General features: G+C 38.6%; 1 protein-coding gene across 1 annotated transcript in view; it reads left to right on the top strand.

The window, feature by feature from the left end:
- Positions 1 to 18871, top strand: part of CRLF3 (cytokine receptor like factor 3) — a 43644-nt gene extending 24773 nt beyond the window's left edge. The window contains exons 7-8 of the mRNA XM_044745415.2: positions 16399 to 16511; positions 17398 to 18871. Of these exons, the coding sequence (XP_044601350.2) occupies positions 16399 to 16511; positions 17398 to 17654 (370 nt within the window). The 3' untranslated portion in view covers positions 17655 to 18871. The remainder of the gene's footprint in view (positions 1 to 16398; positions 16512 to 17397) is intronic.
- The last annotated feature ends 1026 nt before the right edge of the window (positions 18872 to 19897 follow it).

The following is a 19897-nucleotide window of genomic DNA, read 5'->3' as shown; positions in this document are numbered from 1 at the left end:
CCTCTCCGTGGGCTGCCTGGGCTTCCTCATAGCACGGTGGCTGCCTTCTACGAATGAGCATCCCAAGAGATAGGAAGTAGAAACCGCCGGTTTCTTAAGGCCTGGGCCTAGAAACTGACACAGTGTCACTTCTGCCATATTCTGTTGTTCAGCCAGTCACAGAGTCCAGATCCCAGGGAAGGGGCATAGACCCCACTTCTTGACCTGAGAAGTGTCAAAGAGTTTGTATCTCTTTGAGATAACATTCTAAGATACAAAGTATCTTAGAAATGCTATGCTTGATAGCTGTTAGAAATAGTTCGCTTTGATATGTGAGTTTGGTTTAGTGCTTGCGTTTAGTTAAGCAATTTAGCGTTACCTTTTCTGAATGAATTTAAGCTTGGGGAGATTTTCTTTTTCTGTACGAGCCTGGTTTCTGTCATTACCAGGTGTATCTTTAAAACTAATTGTTAGCTCCATATATTAAAAAAAGCTCCAGTCTAATTTAATGTTTCCTGGAAAATTCTAAAAAGGCATAGTCTCTACTAGGATTAAGAAGTTAATTTGGGGGCCAGCCTGGTAGCCATGCTGTGATAGGTGTCCTACGTATAAAGCAGAGGAAGATGGGCATGGATGTTAGCTCAAGGCCAGTCTTCCTCAGCAAAAAAGAGGAGGATTGGCAGTAGTTAGCTCAGAGCTAATCTTTCTTCAAAAAAAAAAGGGAAAAAGGAAGTTAATTTGGGGGCCAGCCAAGTGGTGCAGTGGTTAAGTGCACATGTTCTGCTTCAGCTGCCTGAGGTTTGCCAGTTTGGATCCCGGGTGCGGACATGGCACCGCTTAGCAAGCCATGCTGTGGCAGGCATCCCACATATAAAGTAGAGGAAGACGAGCACAGATGTTAGCTCAGGGCCAGTCTTCCTCAGCAAAAAGAGGAGGATTGGCAGCAGATGTTAGCTCAGGGCTAATCTTTCTCAAAAAAAAAAAAAGAAGTTAATTTGTTTTTAACTAGGGTCTTTGAAATCTTGTCATTTCCTCTTTATATTTGAGATAGTCCCAGAGAGAATACAGCTTTGCTGGGGTTTTATATTTTCCCAAGGTGATCCCCTCTAGAGATATGGTGTGTAGTCCTTTCAGGTTGGAGCTTGGCTCTTATTACAGACATGGGGAATGTCAGACAGAAGAGTTTTCCCCACAGACCCTTTATTATCGACTTGGGTGAGATAAGCCAGCTGGTTTCCTAAGTAGATCTCCTGTCGGATTCTGTACTGTAGCTTTTAGTTTATTTGTAGGGGGAGGATTGCCTGAAATCACCAAGGTGTTTCTGCTTTGGGGCGTTCGCATATAATAGCTATTCCTCCCAGATAATCTAGTGAATATTTCTTAGACTTTTTTCCTGTCCATGTTCTCTCTGTTGTAAACTACTTTTGCAAAATGTAAGGACAGATCTCCTGAGCCGCTCAGTCTTTTTGAATCTGAGGCTGATCATTTCGTTCAACACTTATTCCACTCAGATGGTATTTACAGTACTTGGTATCATAGGGAATGCAAAGCTTAAGAAGAAGAACAAAGCAGAACCTTTAGCTCCCTGTGGAGTAGGCAGTTTATAAATTAATCTAAGAAAGATCCAGACTGCTGTGGAATATAGAGGAAGGAAGGGTTCCTTCTGGATGAGGGGTTGGTGAAGGCGTTATCTCAGTAGAGCTGGAAGGACAGTTCGGGTGGGCAGACGAAGCAGGAAGCAAAGATATGGGGAAGAAAAATGCAAACAAGAGCAAGTAATGAGTCTGCGTGGGCCTAATAGAGATGGGGAGTATGGTCAGAGAATCCCAGAGAGGTGGGCTATTCTTTTGGAAGGCTAAATATGTTTCTTCTTGGATTCTCAAAGAAAGGCCCTTTTTGCACCCCTTTTGGAGGTCAGCTGTGCCCACTTTACAAGGAGGATGTTTGATACTGCATACAGAGATCCCCCCGCCCCTCAATAAAAGGCTTCACGAGGTAAAACCAAGTCAGGCTTATGTTTCACAGTCTTGGGGGTCATAGCTAGCTAACAGTTTTGAGCCCTACTATGTGTTAGTTCTAAGTACTTAAATGAGTTAATGTATATAAATCCTCATTACATCCTCATGAGGTAGACACATTTACAGATGTGGAAACTGATGTGTAAAGAGATGAAGCAACCTGCGTAAGGTTAATAGTGATGCTGAGTTTCCAATCCTGATCGTCTCGCCCTGTAAGACTCTGCTTTGACTTTGAGTGAGGTGGGAGGCCTTTGGAGGATATTGAGCAAAGGAATGACATGATCTGACATATGTTTTACCAGTCATCTTGGCGGCTGTGTGGAAAATGGTCTGTAAAGTGGTATGGGTGCAGGCAGGAAGACCAGTTAGGAGGCTGTAACAGTCATCCTGGTGAAAGCTAATGGCAGCTTGGACCAGGATGGAGCAGTGGAGGCAATGGTGAGTAGTCAGAATCTGGATATATTTTGAAGGAAGAACTGACAGGATTTATCAACAGATTGATTGCGGGATGTGAGAAAGAAAGTCAAGTAGGACCCCGGGGTTTTTGGACTAAGTAACTGTTAGGATAGAATTGCCATTTACTGAATTTTATAAGGCTGTAGGAGGACCATATTCTGGGTAAATATCTGTTTGTTCTTTCACAAATTAATTTGACTTCCCTGTTAGACATACAAGTGAAGATGTGGAGTAGACAGTTGGGTATGCAAATCTGGAGTTCAGTGGAGAGGGCCAGGTTGGAGATATTAATTTGAGAGTTTTTAGCATATAGGTAAGTATTTCAAGCCATGAGACTGGATGAGGTCAGCCAGGGAATGAGTGTAGATCGAGGACATTGGAGAATTCTAACGTTTAGCAGTTGAGGAGAAAAGGAAGAACCAGCAAAGGATTCTGAGGAGGAGCACATGAGGTAGACAGGAAAAATGGGACAAAGTGGTGTTCTTGAAGCCAAACCAATGTAGTGTTTGAAGGAGGAGGTAGTGATCAGTGATGTCAAATGTTGCTGATCCATCAGATAAGAAAAGGGCTGAGGATTGACTTTTGGGTTTGTAATGTGGAGATCCTTTGGTGACCCTGACATGAAGAGTTTCAGTGGAGTTGTAGAGGGGAAAGCTTGATTAGAGTGGGTTCAGAAGAGAGAATGGGAACTTCTAGGACCAATAGATACATGGTACCATGTTAATTCTGAATTTTTCTACTTCTAGAAACTTTTTGGAGTAATAAGAAGAATGGAAGTGGGGGACCCATAAGTGCTTTTTCAACAAAACTAAGACAGAAAACTCAGATTCCAAATTAGGTGTAAATGCTTCCTAAGCCACAGCCAGGCAAGAAATCCATTGAGAAAATCATGACAGTTTGTTGAGAGGAAAATGATGAGTGTGGAGGGGTCAATCTGAGAAATCCCCAAATATTCAGTCCCAGAAGAAGACCCCACCTTAAGGCTGTAAACTGTGCTTGAGTGTTCTGCTTGAGGAAGCAGAGAGAAAGGTGGAAAATCCCAGGGGAGTCCAGAGTGCGTCACCTTAGGCAGCAAGGACTGTGTCCCTTGGTGACAGTCACCAGTGGTCTGTGAAACAGCCTCTGAAGAAGTCAGGGAAGCCCAGGTCTGGCAATAGAAGCTCTTCTGAACCAGGTTAGGTTTTGAGTCTTAGAGCAGACATGGCTTCAAGGAGAAGCCATGTTATAAGGCAGTATATTCCTATAGCAATGGGGGACAGGCCATAGAACTTAAATCTGAAAGTTACCCTGGTTTGCCATGCACCCCCTTACATCCCTCCACCTATTACAAGAAAACCCAATCTATTTATACAAATGACACAGAATGAGTGCTCATAGTGTCTATACAAGGTAAGATAAGAGAGAAAAATGAAAAAGAGCCGTAAATGTTTTCTACAGATGATGAAAACACACCCAAAATATTATCAGAAACGAGGAGAAAACTGTATCCAGCATCCCAGTATTAATTATTTTAAAAAGGTTAATCACAGTTATGAAGGAAGATTACAAAGAAGCAATACAAGAACTCAGGGAGGAGATGGCCAGATAGTAAGAGGTGATGCACTGACAACAGGAGGATATGAAATAGCAGTTGCCAGAACTTAGTAAGGAGGTAGAAGAAAAAGACACTGTTTCAAAATCAAGACCAAATTATAGGGAACACAAGGAAGATTGATACCATGGGAAGCAGGGATAGTAAGAAAAATGAACAAATTGAAACAAAAATAGGGAAAAAAGGATTCAAGAGAAAATGATAGAAAAAAGGTAGGCCAAAGAAATCTAACAAAGGGGTAATTAGAGGCCCTGACAAAGAAAACCAGAAAAGTGGAACATAACGCCTATGTTAAAATACAATTGAAGAAACATTTCTGAAATAAAAGTTTCTATTTTTAATTTATCATGATTTTTAAAATCATTAATGGCTGTAGAATTTTGTGAAATATCTTTTCTCCATCTCCCTGGTTCCCAGCCCCCCCTTTAACTTCTTAATGTAGTGATTTAAATGAATAGATGTTCTGACGTCTTCTTTGCATTCCTGGGATAAACCCTACTTGAAGGCATTGCTTTAAGTTGTATGTACATTGCTGGTTTGAATTTGCTAATATTTTTATTGCTTTTTATTTAATCTATATTCATGAATGAAAACATCCTATAATTTTCCTTTTTCAAACTATCCTTTTGTGATGTCTGTCTCAAGATTATGATAGGGGCGGGCCCTGTGGCCAAGTGGTAAAGTTCACTTGCTCCGCTTCAGCAGCCCAGGGTTTCGCCAGTTCGGATCCTGGGCACAGACATGGCACCACTCATGGCAGTGTCCCACATGCCACAACTAGAAGGACCCACCACTAAAAAAAAATATACAAGTATGTACCAGGGGGCTTTGGGGAGAAAAAGGAAAAAATAAAATCTTAAAAAAAAAAAAAAAGATTATGATAGCTCCATAAAATAATTGTATGATCTTTCCCTGTTTTCCGTTTTCTCAAAAAAAAATATGTGGTAGGTTATCTCTTCCTTGAAGCTTTCATAAAACAGTCTGGATCCATTAATTTTTTTTGTTGGGGGGCCAGTTTTTTCAGTTGTTAAAATTTTACATAAGTGAATTCCATCTTTTTGTTGTACAGTTTTAGGAGTTTTGACAGACGTATTCAATCATGTAACCGCTGCACAGTCAGGTCCAGAACGGTTCCGTCACTCCAAAACACCCCCTCATGCTGCTGCTTTGTCCTAAGCCCTCCTCTCTCTGGCTGCTATTGCTCTGTTTTCTGTTTGTGTAGTTAGCCTTCTTCAGAATATCATATAAATGGAATTATGCAGTATTAGCTCTTTGAGTGTGGCTTATTTCCTTTAGCATTATATATTTCAGACTCACTCACGTTGAGAGAGAGATATGTATCACTTGTTTGGTCCTTTATGGCTTAATAGTATTTTGTCATGTGGATAGATCACGATTTATCTTCCAGTCTTTGGCAGTATTACAGCCTCTGTAAACATTGATCTACAGGTTTTCGTGTGAACATAAGCTTTCATTTCTCTTGGGTAAATGAATATCTTAGGAGTGTGCTTGCTGGATCATACTGTAAGTGTTTGCCTATCTTTATAAGGAAGTGTCAAACTGTTTTCCAAAGTGGCTGTACCATTTTACATTCCATCCAGCAGATTATGAGATTTTCAGTTGTTCTGCATCCTTGCCAACATGTGGTATTGTCAGTGTTTTGTTTTGTTTTTGCTTTTAACTTTAGCTATTCTAATATACATGAGTCATGCCTCTTTGTGGTTTTAATTTTCTTTTCTCTAATGACTAATGATGTTGAGCATCTTTTCGTGTGCTTATTGGCCATTTGTATATCTTCACTGGTGAATTGTCTTTTCAAATCTGTTGCCTAAATTGAGTTGTTGGGTTTTTTAAATTATTGAAACTTGATGAATATAAGTCCGTTATGTATGTGTTTTGAAAATATTTTTTCTCAGTCTGTCTTGTCTTTTATTCTCTTAGCAGTGTCTTTTGCAGAGCAAAAGTTAATTTTGATGAAGTACAATTTAGCAAATTTTATCTAGTGCTTTTGGTGTTGTATCTAAGAAATCTTTGCCTAATGCAGGGTCACAAGGTTTTCTCTTATGTTTTCTTCTAGAAGCTTTATTTTTAAAAATTATTTTATTTAGATCTATGAGCCATTTTGAGTTACTTTTAGTATCATATGAAATGTGGGTTGAATTGTGTTTTGTTTTGCATCTGAATGTCCAGTAGATCCAGCACTATTTGTTGGGAAGACTTTCCTCTCTCCATTGCACTGCATTTTCACCTTTGTCGAAAATCGCTTGACCATATATGTGTGAATCTATTTCTGGAGCTATTTAAACTATTTCTAGTTTCTTTGTCTTTCCATTTAACTTTTAGATTCAGCTTGTCCATTTGTAAAAAAAAAATTCTGCTGAATTTTGATTGAGATTGCCTTGAATCTATAGATCAGTTTGAGAGTAATTGATATTTTAATTTGCATGTGTGTATGTGCGCCCCCGCACGTGCTCGAGAGGAAGATCGGCCCTGAGCTAACATCTGTTGCCGGTCGTCCTCTTTTTGCTGAGGAAGTTTGTTGCTGAGGTAACATCTGTGCCAGCCCTCCTCTATTTTATATGTGGGATGCTGCCACAGCAGGGCTTGATGAGGAGTGTGTAGGTCTGCGCCTGGGATCTGAATGTGTGAACCCCTGGGCCACCGAAGTGGACCTTTCAAACTTAACCTCTACACCATCGGGCTGGCCCCAATATTTTAATATTTTGAGCATTCCAATCTATGAACATCGTATATTTCTTAAATTTTTAAAAAAATGTCTTTCATCGGTGTTTCATAAGTTTTCTTCTTCTTATCTCATTACACTGGCTAAGAAGTATTATTCTGAATAGCAGTGTTGAAAGCAGGCATCCTTGTCTTTTATTTCTTAAGATTTTATTTTTTCTTTTTCTCCCCAAAGTCCCCCGGTACACAGTTGTATATTTTTAGTTGTGAGTCCTTCTAGTTGTGGCATGTGGGACGCCACCTCAGCATGGCTTGATGAGCACTGCCATGTCCGCACCCAGGATCCTAACCAGCGAAACCTGGGCTGCCAAAGCGGAGCGCGTGAACTTAACTGCTCGGCCACGGGGCTGGCCCCTCCTTGTCTTATTTCAGATCTTAGGAGGAAGGCATTCAGTCTTTCACATTCAGTATGATACTAGCTGTAAGTTTTTATATAACCTCTGTCAGCTTAAGGAAATTTCCTTGTAGTCCTAGTTTGCTGAGAGTTTTATCTATAAAGAGATGTTTAATTTCAAATTATTTTTATATATCTATTAAGATAATCATACAACTTTTCTTCTTTTGGTATGGTGAATTACGATGATAGATTTTTGAACATTGGACAAGCTTTGATTCCTAAGAGAAACCCACTTGATCATGTATTGTTCTGTATATATATTGCTAAATTTGAGTTTTAATAGTTTCTTGAGGATTTTTATGTCTCTTCATGAGAAGGATATTTATTTTTTGTTATAACGTCGTTGGTTTTGTATCAGGGTAATGGATAGCCTCATAAAGTGAGGTGGGAAGTGTTTCTTCTTTTTTTTTTCCAGAACTGTTTGCGTAAAATTCTATCCTTTCTTCCTTTAAATGTTTGGTAGAATTCACCAATGAATTTGCCATCCTAGAATTTTGTTTTTTGGACGACGTTCAATTTCTGTAATAGATCTAGGACTATTCAAGTTAGAAGTTTTGTTCTGAGGGTGGATAAGAGCTATTTTAGGATTTGTGTAGTAAGGAACATGTTTCTATATCAAAAGTCCTCCTTTGCCGTGACTTGATGAGGCATCCCTTCTTTCTCTTCCTAACCCTGCAAGTCAACCTGTGCCATGACCCTCTTTGTTGACATATGGCTTATTCTCTATTCCGTGGGCTAATTTCCGGGTAGCGACACACAAACTGATTAACTGTGTTCCTGGAAGCACTTACGTTCTTCCCAGCAGTGTGTGAGGGTACTGATGTCACACTTTTAAGTATTACTGTATTTGCTTAATCTATAGCTGCTACACCAAAATGAAATTCTCATTTTATTTCTTATATTTATCACAAACTTGGATATTTTTCATATATTTATTAGCCAAACAGCTGAATTTTTGGATGTTTGCTCTAGGAGTTCATTTTGGGAGGAAGGAAGCTTGAGAGGGTATAATAATGAGAAGATGCCACTTAAATCCAGTCAAAGTTGGCCAACAGGCAGAGTGACAGGAATAGATTAGCTTTCTTGTTGCCATCAAAATTGCTCCTTTTATGGACATGTTCTTTCTCAGAGCATTTTACCTTTGAGAAAAATTATCATCCAGAACTTTCTGCTTTACTCTATGAAATGGATGCATTCCTACTAACCTGTGCAAAAATTGATTTTTATTAATTGTATCTCAGTTGTAAGTGCATTAGAGGAGGTCACTGTACCCTACCGTGAATTATTTTGTATAGCGTTTTTCTTTTTTATATAGTTTTTGTATTTGTATGATTTATACCAGGGTTTCTTATAGGACTTGTCTATGTGAGAGAACAACTACTGTAGTTTTTTAGGATATAATGTCCTGACTACTTGTCTTGCAATTTAAAAAATTAAAAGGTTTTAAACTTCCGTTCTGTTTCTTAGTGAACCATGAAAATACTTCTTTGCTTCAGGCATATTAGCTATTCACTTTTCTCGTTCATTCTGTGTTTGGAGCAACTTTTGTAAGCTCTTTATGCTATGCTTCTCTTATTTATCAAATGCTGTTTGTTTGCAGGATGCTTTTAGGAACTATTTTGTGATTTATTTAAATAAGGAGGTTTTTTCCTTCTTCCCAGGATTTTTTTTCCTCCCTGCTTTGAGGACCTTTTTGTGTGTTTTACTACTTTGGGTTAATTTCAAGAAATTTTATTTGAATTAATTATTCATTTAAAAATTTTAATTACTGAAAAGTGTATCCTTGGAATGAGTTGGCCAAACTCAAGGTTAAGAGCACAGTCCTCCTAAAGATTGCCCTCACTTCAGGTGCCAGCTGCAAGTGCAGGGGACCCCAGGGCCCACCCTCACTTCTCACTATGTAGATGACTACAAATTCTGGGGTTCCCACGACCACCCTCGGGTTCTATAATTCGCTAGAATGACTCACAGAACTTAGGAAAGCACTACTCTTATGATTACAGTTTTATTATAGCCAAAGGATACAAATCAGAACCCGCCAAAGGGAGGGGATCCTAGGGCGAGATCTGGGAGAGCCGAGCGCGAAGCTTCCGTTGTTCTTAGAGACGCGTGGGCCTCTAGCATGACAGTACTCAGAGTATTGCAAACCAGGGTGCTAACTCAAGCGTTGGTGTCCAGAGATTTTTGGGGGTTTTATTATGGAGACATGGCTGATTAAATCGTTCACCACTTGACTTACCTCCCTTGCCATCCCAGGAGGTTGGGCTGATGTCATGTAACTCAAAGCCTCAACCCTCTAATTGCATGACTGGTCTTTCTAGGGTGACCTCCTCCCATCCGGAGTCATCTTGTTAGCATCAACTCTCTAGGCGTCCACCACGAGCACCTCATTAGCATAAACTATCAGGTGTGGTCTGAGGGGCCCACCACGAATAACAGACACTCCTATCACTTGGGAAATTCCAGTGGTTTGGAGGTTACGTCCCAGGATCCAGGCAGGCCAAGTTCTTCATTACACAATACTCTTTTTTTTTTTTTTTGAGCGGGGTTTGAATGCCTACATTGTTTCATTTTTATTTATTTATTTATTTATTTTATAATTGGTTTTTTTTTTTTGAGGAATATTAGCCCTGAGCTAACATCTGCTGCCAATCCTCCTCTTTTTTGCTGAGGAAGACTGGCCCCGAGCTAACATCCATGCCCATCTTCCTCTACTTTATATGTGGGACGCCTGCCACAGCATGGCTTGCCAAGCGGTGCCATGTCCGTATCTGTGAACCCTGGACCGCCACAGCAGAACGTGCGCACTTGATCACTGTGCCACTGGGCGGCCCCACACAATAATCTTAACAACTATCTGCTCTCTTCTATCCAGAGTTAGTGATATTAGCATGTTTTTACCTTTCACAGAAACAAAATATTAGGAATATTAGGGCTAAAATTCAGGTACTTTGTGTTCCTCGCATCCCTCTCTCTTTCTCTATTTATCTATGTAGTATTTTGTGTGGTTAAAAAATCTTTTTAAACATAATTTCAGACTTACAGAAAAGTTGCAAGAATAGTACAGAAAATTCCCAAATACCCTTCACCCAGATTCCCCAATACTGTATTTGCTTCATTTTCTCTCTACTTTTTTCCTAAGTCATTTTTAGTGAGTCTTTCATAAAAACAAAGAGATTATCGAAATCAGAAAATTAACCTTGATCCAATACTATTATCTGACCTACAGACCTTATCAGATTCAGTTGTTCCAATTAATGTTCTTTATAGAAAAAAGTCTTGGATCAGCGTTATTTTCAGTTGTCGTGTCTCCTTAGTCTCTCTTAATCTGAAAAACTTTCTCCATCTTTCTTTTAACCTTTATGTACTGACATTTTTGAAGGGTACAGGCCATTATGTTACAGACTATCCTTCAAATTGGGTTCATCTGATGTTTCCTAATGATTGGATTCAGGTCGTCCATCTTTGGTGGGAATAATGTAGAAGTAATATTGCATTCTTCTCAGTGCATTGAAATCTTTGGGATATCTACCCAGAAATGGGGGTGCCGGATCATGTGGTGGTTCTATTGTTAATTTTGTGGGGAACCTCCATACTGTTTTCCATAGCAGGTACACCATTTTAAACTCCCACCAACGGTGTTAGCACTCGGTTGAGGATTTTTTAATCTATAGTCATCGGAGTAATTGGCCTGCAGTTTTCTTGTAGTGTCTTTTTCTGACTTTGGCTTCAGGATAATTTTAGCCTCATTAAATGAGTTTGGAAGTATTCCTTCCTCTTCAGTTTTTTGGAAGAGTTTGAGAAGGATTATCATTAATTCTTTAAACATTTGTTAGATCTGGTAAACATTTGGTAGAATTCACCAGTGAAGCTGCTTGGTCCTCTTGTTTGTTGGAAGGTTTTTGCTTACTGATTCAGTCTACTTTCTAGTTATAAGTCTGTTCAGATTTCCTGTTTCTTCATGATTCAGTTTTGTAGGTCATGTGTTTGTAGGAATTTATCCTTCTAGATTATCCAGTTTCTTGGTGTATACTGTTCATAGTAGTGTCTTATAATCCTTTTCATTTTTGTAGCATCAGTTGTGATGTCTCCTCTTTTCTTTCTGACTATATTTGTATCTTCTTTTTCTTTTCTTTCTTTTTAGCTAGTTATTGTAGCTAAAAGTGTGTCAATTTTATCATTTCAAAAAGCCAACTCTTAGTTTTGTTGATTTTTTTCTATTGCTTTTCTGTTCTCTATTTTGTTTATTTCTGCCCTAATCTTAATTATTTGCTTCCTTCTACTAACTTTGGGCTTAGTTTGTTCTTCTTTTTCATTCCTTGAGGTGTAAAGTTGTCTTTTTTGAGATCTTTTCCAATGCACATGTTTGTAAACTTCCCTCCTCAGTGTTTTTGCTGCATCCCATAAGTTTTGCTTTCTTGTGTTTTTGTTTTCGTTTGTCTCAAGGCATTTTCTAATTTTCCTTTTGATTTTGCTTTTGACTCATTGGTTGTTCAAGAGTTAATTGTTTACACATATTTTGAACTTTCTAGTTTTCCTTCTGCCATTAATATCTAGTTTCATTCCGTTGTGATCAGAAAATATATGTGGTGTGATTTCAGTCTTCTTAAATTCGTTATGACTTGTTTTGTGACCTAACAAGATGTGTCCTGGAGAATGTTCCATGTGTGCTTGAGAAGAATGTATATTTTGCTTCTGTTGAGTGGAATGTTCTGTATATGTCTATTATGTCCATTTGGTTTATAGTATTGTTCAGATCCTCCTCTGCTCCTTATTGATCTTCTGTCTGGATGTTCTACCCGTTATTGAAAATAGAGAATTGAAATTTCCTACTGTTACTGTATAACTTGTCTATTTTTCCCTTCAGTTCTGTCAATATTTGCCTTGTATATTTGAGTGCTCTGAGGTTGGGTGCATATAAATTTATAATTGTTTTTTCTTCCTGGTAAATTGACCCTTTTGTCATTATATAATGTCCTTCTTTGCCTGTTTTGTTAGTTTTTGACTTAAAAGTCTGTTTTGTCTAAGTATGGTTTTGGTTATCATTTGTATGGAATATCTTTTCCATCCTTGCACTTTCAGCCTACATGTGTCCTTAAATCTAAAGTAAGTCTGTTGTAGACAGCATATGGTTGGATCTTTTGTATTTATCAGCCACTCTATCTTTTAATTGGGGAGTTTAATCCATTTACATTTAACGTCATTGATAGGGAAAGACTTACTATTGTCCTTTTGTTCATTCTTTTCTGTTTTGGAGCTTTTTTCTTCCACTTTTCTTCACTTGCTTGCTTGCTTTGTGTTGCATTGATTTCTTTTTTTTTTTTCTTTTTTAAATGAACACATGTTCTGGCCTCCTTGGTGATTATTAATGGCCAGATGCTCATACTTTTTTTTTTTTTAAAGATTTTATTTTTTTCCTTTTTCGCCCCAAAGCCCCCCGGTACATAGTTGTATATTCTTTGTTGTGGGTCCTTCTAGTTGTGGCATGTGGGACGCTGCCTCAGCGTGGCTTGATGAGCAGTGCCATGTCTGCGCCCAGGATCCGAACCAACGAAACACTGGGCTGCCTGCAGTGGAGCGCGCGAACTTAACCATTTGGCCACAGGGCCAGCCCCACATTGATTTCTTTGTATTGACATACTTTCATTCCTTTCTCTTTTTCTTTAGTGTGTATTCTATAAATATTTTCTTTTTGGTCACTATAGGGCTTACATAAAACATCTTACAGTTAGAACAATCTATTTTAAGCTGATAACAAGGTAACTTCAATCACATACATACACTCCACACTTTTACTTCTTCCCCCTCCACACTTTATTGATGTCACAAATTACATCTTTCTATATTGTGTATCCATTAACATATTTTTATGGTTTCATTTATTTATTTATTTTTGCTGAGGAAGATTCACCCTGAGCTAACATCTGCTGCCAATCTTCCTCTTTTTTTGCTTGAGGAAGATTAGCCCTGAGTAATGTCCATGCCAGTCGTCCTCTATTTTGTATATGGGTTGCTGCCATAGCATGGCTGATGAGTGGTGTAGGTCTGGACCCAGGATGTGAACCCAGGCCGCCAAAGTGGGTGCACCAAACTTAACCACTATGCCATGGCGCTGGACCCTATACTTATTTTTTATACTTTTATCTTTTAACTTCTATATCAGAATTAAGAGTGGTTTACACACCACCCTTACAGTGTTACAGTATTCTGTATCTCTCTATATATTTAGCTTTACCAGTGAGCTTTATACTTTCACACACTTTTGTGTTGCTGTTTGGTGTCCTGTCTTTTCGTTTCAACTTGAAGGACTCCTATCATTTCTTTTTTTTTTAAGATTTTATTTTTCCTTTTTCTCCCCAAAGCCCTCTTGTACATAGTTGCATATTTTTAGTTGTGGGTCCTTCTAGTTCTGGCATGTGGGATGCTGCCTCAGCATGGCCTGATGGGGTGCCATGTCTGCACCCAGGATCTGAACCAGTGAAACCCTGGGCTGCTGAAGCAGAGCGCACGAACTTAACCACTCAGCCATGGGGCCAGCCCCTCCTAGCATTTCTTGTCAGGCAGGTCTAGTGATGATGAACAACCTCAGCTTTTAGTTATGTGGGCATGCCTTTATTTCTTCCTCATTTTTTAAGGACCGTTTTGCTGGATATTATATTCTTGGTTAGTGTTTTTTTCTTTAAGCACTTTGAATATGACTTCCCACTCCTTTCTGGCCTGCAAGGTTTCTGCCTAGAAGTTTACTGATAGCCTTATGTGAGTTCCATTGTACATGATGAGTCACTTTTCTTTTTCTTCTTTCAAAATTCTCAGTCTTTGACTTGACAATTTGATTATGTGTGTCAGTGTGATTTCTTGGGTTCATCCTAGTTGGAGTCCTTTGGGCTTCTTGAATCTGGATGTTCATTTCCTTCCCCAGATTGGGAAATTTTCAGCCATTATTTCTTTAAGTAAACATTCTGTCCTTTTTTCTCTTTTCTCATAAGTCTCGTAGACTTTCTTCACTCTTTTTCATTCTTTTTTCTTTTGTCCCTCTGACTGGATAATTTCAAATGAATTTTCTTTGAGTTTGATGTTTCTTTCTTCTGCTTAAGTGTGATGTTAAACTCCTCTTATGACTTTTTCAGTTCAGTTATTGTATTCTTCAGCTCCAAAATGTCTGTTTTCTATACTTTCTGTCTCTTTATTGGTATTCTCATTTTGTTCCTGCTTCATTTTCTTGAGCTTGCAGAGCATCTTTATGGTGGTTGTTTTGAATTGTTTGTCAGATAATTTGTATACCTCCATTTCACTCAGATAATTTTCTAGGGATCTGTTTTAGGTTTTTTTTGGAGCCGTGTTTCCCTATTTCTTCCTATGTCTCTTAATTTTCTGTTGGGATCTGCATATGTGAAAAAACAGACCCCTCTCACAATTTTTATGGCCTGGCCTTGTACAGGAGAAGACCCTCACAAATGAGCCCAGCTAGATATTTAGGGACCACTGAAACCTTTTGAGGGTGATGTGGCTTCCCTGAGTTCCTTTGCAGTTTCTCAAGTAGAGAGCCTTGCTGGGTTTTCAGGAGCTCATAATCTCATGCTCCCTCTAGTGCCTGTTTGTGGCACTGCAAGTTCTCTCGTGCTACAGCAGCAAGCTGCCTCCACACACTCATACTCAGTGGCCACGAGGCATTCAGAATATGCCGGCTCCCCATCAGCACCCCACATCAGGTGAGACAGATGCCATTCCCTTGAGCAGCCCTGTAAAAAGCTGGTACACCAGAATTGTGTTCTCTTCTCCCTCCTGAGGGAGAGAAGCCTTGAGTTCTGTGCCTTCTCCCAGTTACACCAAGTTGTGCTGGCTGCAGGATGCCACCTCCCACTTTTTTTGGTCTCACCAGCATTCAAGAATCCATACAATGCCAGTTCTGTCAGTGCTCCAGGTGAGGTGTGACAGAAACCAGTCCTTTGGGCCTCCCTCCAAAGAGTTGGAATGCTGGATGCACACTCCAAAGGAAAAATCAGAAACCGGGGTGTTCTTGCCTGGCAGTAAGCTGTCATAGCTTAGGAGAGGGGCTGACATGGGGAAAGTGAAATTGCTCTTCTTGCCCATTTCACTGCAGCTGTTTTCAGCTTTGTGTTCCTTGGGGTATTGCAACTTCTTAGCTGGATTCTAGAAATCTCATAAAGGTATTTTTATCAAATCTGTCTATCATTGTTACAGCCATGTTTCTGTGATAGAATGAATACTATTCTGCCATGTTGCTGACATCGCTCTCTTCCCCATACTTCTTTAGACTGCTAGTTTAAGAAGTGAAATGACTTCAGGAACCCATCCACATGTTTATTATGATCCTACATGTTTGCCAATTTACAGTGAGACATTTTGAGGCCACACTGAGTATAAATAAGCACATCTTCCCTTGGTAAAGCTACATTCTGTTCTTTGCTAATTTTTCTTTTTCTGTCGTTGCAAAGTCTGGCCCCCTGGAATGGAGGGAAAGATGAGTCTGATAATAGGGATGTAAGTTGGCCTCACTATCTAAGTTTCCTGTTTCTAAAGTACACGATGATGTATTATTTGAGACTAAAACACAAAAGGAATGATTAAATTTTCCCCCTAATAGGGTCTCCAAGCAAAACTGTTCATAACCGTATTAACTGTATTTTAAGACAATAATGTCTATTTTTAAAGGCTTTAAATACTTGACAAGCACTAATCAAATCATTGCATAGAATCTCATCTTAAAGGTTTAGGTGATGGCAGTAATAATCACATTTATTATAGGCAAACATGGCAGGTTTTGTGTGTATCTACAGCCAGAACATAAAGTAGAAGTGTGCTGTGGTAGCTGTAAATAGTTAACGCAGACTCTTCAGTCAGAACACCTGAGTTCATATCCTAGTTCCACCACTCAGCCAGGGCATCAGGGTGAGGTTACTTAGCCTTTTTTAAATCTTGCTTTTCTTTTGTGCCTCAGTTTCCTCATGTATAAAATGGGTATGATAATAATAGCACTTACCTATGGGTTGTTACGTGAATTGAATGGAATGATCTATAGATAGCTAGATAGATATGAAATTTTTAGAATAGTGCCTGGTATTTAGGAAGTGCCGAATCAGTGTTTGCTATTATTAGGAGGAATTGTGATGAGATTGCTCTTTTTAAGGTTAGTAACTGTTAGATATCATGTTAAAAAAGAAAAAGATTAAATAACCTTTCTAACTCATTCACAGAGTTGAAACTGTGGGACAGCCAGACAGAAGAGACAGTATAGGAGTGTGTGCAGAAAGACAGAATGGATGTGACTCTCTGCAGCGGGATCAAGCGGTGTGCATTAGTACAAACGGTAAGAGATAAATAACTGTCATTTTCTTTGAAATATGTGAATTACTGTAGTGAGATACGAATCTGTTTCAATATCACAAATTTATAGCAGGAGATGAGAAGATTTAGGACTTAGTGACATATCTCTATGGGTACTATGTGCCTGGCATTGTTCTATGCCCTTTACAAATAATAAATCATTTAATCCTTTTAACAACTTTTTGAAGTGAGGAGTAATATTATATCCGTTTTATAGAAGATGAAAAGTGAGCCACAGAGAGGTTGAGTAACTGGCTTAAACTCACATAGCTTGGAGATGGTTGAGCTGGAATTTGCACCAGATGGTCTACCTCTGGATGCTGTTTCCATAGGTCATCTAAATTCAGCATAGATTAGGGAACACAAGTTCAGTAGAGATTAGGGAACTGGGAAGAGAGTTCACTTAATTTGCTATGTATCTCTGATGTTCTTTCTTCCCTTTCTCTGCAACAATCACGCTTTTGAAAGTCCCTACCAAGACGAGTTAATATTTTGTGGTGTGGGTCAAGCAGCAGGCAGAGCAAGACTCCTGTTTATTCCGTGTGAAACAATCTTGCTATCCCACAGGATGTAATTTTGTAGTTGAGTCAGGTTTCTTTTGACGCCTTCCACATGGGAAACTCCTAGTCTCTATTCTAGAAGAGTAAAACCCTGGACCAGAACTCTGAAATGTTAACGCATTTTAATTTTTTCTCCTGCCTTGGGGGTGGGGTTTGATTAGCATATACAAATGCATTATCTTTGACCAGTTGGCATTCCAAAATGTTTTATCTGCATTAGGAAGTGAGCTGTGTTACCAGCAATCTAGAATCTGTTTCAATTCTTAGTTTTTGCTCACATGTAAATGACTCTTTGCCTTAACATTTTAGGTGCAGTTTTTGTAAATGGAAAGGAAATGACTAATCAGTTGCCCGCAGTTACTTCTGGGTCCACTGTCACATTTGACATTGAAGCTGTGACTCTAGGATCCACCAATAATAACGAAGGCGGAAACTTCAAGCTTCGAGTCACTATTAGCTCAAATAACAGAGAAGTGGTTTTTGACTGGTTACTTGATCAGTCTTGTGGTTCTCTTTACTTTGGATGCTCGTTTTTCTATCCTGGTTGGAAAGTATTGGTGTTCTAGATTTCTGGATGAGTGGCTTTGGTCTGCAGGGTTTTAATGTAGCTGTCCTCAGCCCAGTTTAGTTATAGTTGATTTAAAAAGTTGTTAGATTCATTTCTCAGTTAAACTATTGGAAATGGAAATTGTTTACTGGTTTATTTTGGAATGTCTCAGCAGTAAGTGTCTTGAATATTGTGGACAAAGCCATAATGCAGTCAGTTTTATTTTTAGCATAGTATTAATTGAAATAACACATCAAAACAAAAATTTACTTGGCTTTTGCACTGTGAGCGGATACAGAAAGCCCTGTGCCCTTCCCCTTTACTTCTTTTTAATGTTGGTTATTAGAACAGAAAAACTTAATGTAACGTTGTTTTACTGAATCTCCATCTTTTAAGGGTCCAAAGCCGTGTAAGACATTAGAATAAAACCACAGGAATAGACAAGATGGAAGCCAGAGTTCTGTAAAATGCATTCACTCGTGTGCCCTCCACGTGACTGTTGACTGTACTCTCCATGTTCAGGTGTCTGTAAGCAGTATTGAATTTTATGTCATGTTCAGTAATCTTTCAGTCCCAAAAGCATGATAATATTTGCGTTTTTAAATGTTCTGAGCAAATGTCTAACATAGTCAAAGTATTTTCTTTTGTTCTTTCCTTGCAATTCCTTGCAATTCAATTCATGATAGGCTAGAGGATTTTTACAGGGTAAAACTACTTACGGAAGTAGTATGCACAGCAGTGTTAGCTGTTCACTGCCCGTCATGTGCACATGTGCATATCCAGCCTCAGAGATGTGCATGTTACTATCCGGAAGGTGTGAGCTGCAGTCCAGTTTAATGTCAGTTTTATAAATGGTCTTTTAGTGGACCAAGCAAATATTGGGTGAATACTTGACCTATTTTTTGGAAAACTTAAATTTGTGTAAAATATTTATTTGAAGGACTTACTTAGTATGTAAAAATGATTATCTTGCTATACCAGCCTACAGATTTTTTTTTAATGTGAATTTCTTTTTTTTCATTTTTAACAGTAGAAAAGTGGAAGAGCAAGTTTGATATTTTTGTAAGGTAATTTATTTGGGGATTCAAGTTCCCTGTTGGACAATCATGACCTTTTCCCTTGCCTTTTTATATATAAGTAAGTCGTCTTTCACTTGTTCAGTGATTGTTAAGAAGATGTGCTAGAATGTAGATGCCTCGTCCAGCTGTCTGAAACAAAATAAAAAACTAAAAGTTGTGTGTGTATTTTTTTCTTCCATGAGATTGATGAATCTAATTTTAATCTTTCCTTTTAAGTAGAGGGAGAAAAGAGTTTATTTGTGGCTCTATCTCATTTTAACTCATTTTAAAATGAGTTAACTCTCATTTTAACTCATATCATTGCAACTTGTGAAAAGTTACTTATACTTTCTTATATTTTGTGTATCTGATACAAAGCATGGTGCCTGACATGCACAAAAAATGTTTGATTGAATAAATGTAGATGAGTTATTATCTCCAGAACATCTTCATCTCATTCCCTTCATTCAGCAAATATTTATTGAACATCTTTATTGTCCTCCATACGAGAATGGCATCTTAAATCTATACCAATAGAATCTGCTTTTCATAGAAGTGACTTAAACCTAACTTAGTTTTAGACCGAAGTGAATTGTAATATTTTGAACTCTGAAACTAATTTAAATATCAGGTTTTTTTCTTGAGCTGTGAACTGAAGATTTTGTTAAAAGCCAATACATTCTGTTTAAATAGATGAAGGAACCTAGTATTCCAAATCTGTTTGTGTGCGTGGAGGGGCAAGATAATTTGGGTGATGATAATGATAAGAATTGATATTTATTGAGCCCCTACTCTGTGCCAGGCACAATGCTAAATTTTCAGAATACATTCATTAATCTCATTTAATCCACATATCCTGCTTATGATACTGTTCCTATTATTTCTCCTTTACGGATGAGAAAACTTAAGCTCAAGAGATATGAGCTAATTTGTCTAAGGTCATGACCAGTAACAAGTCTAGTCAGGACTCTGACCCAGACCTGTTTCACCGTGGAGCCCCACCTCTTAACCATTCTGCTCCTGGGAGGCGTGGACACTAAGGGGAAAGCCCCAGGTGGGGTAAGTGGTAGAACCTGCAGGAGGAGCACTGAAGAAGGACTCGCTGAATCTGCCTGAAGATCTCAGGGAGCAAAGTAGAATCTTAAAACGTGAGTCGAAATTTGATAAACACAGAACTGGAATTTGAAACAGAAGGGCAAGAATT

Source organism: Equus asinus, chromosome 13, assembly GCF_041296235.1.
Source record: "Equus asinus isolate D_3611 breed Donkey chromosome 13, EquAss-T2T_v2, whole genome shotgun sequence".
Classification (NCBI taxonomy): Eukaryota; Metazoa; Chordata; class Mammalia; order Perissodactyla; family Equidae; genus Equus; species Equus asinus.
This window is presented reverse-complemented; position numbering and strand designations above follow the sequence as displayed.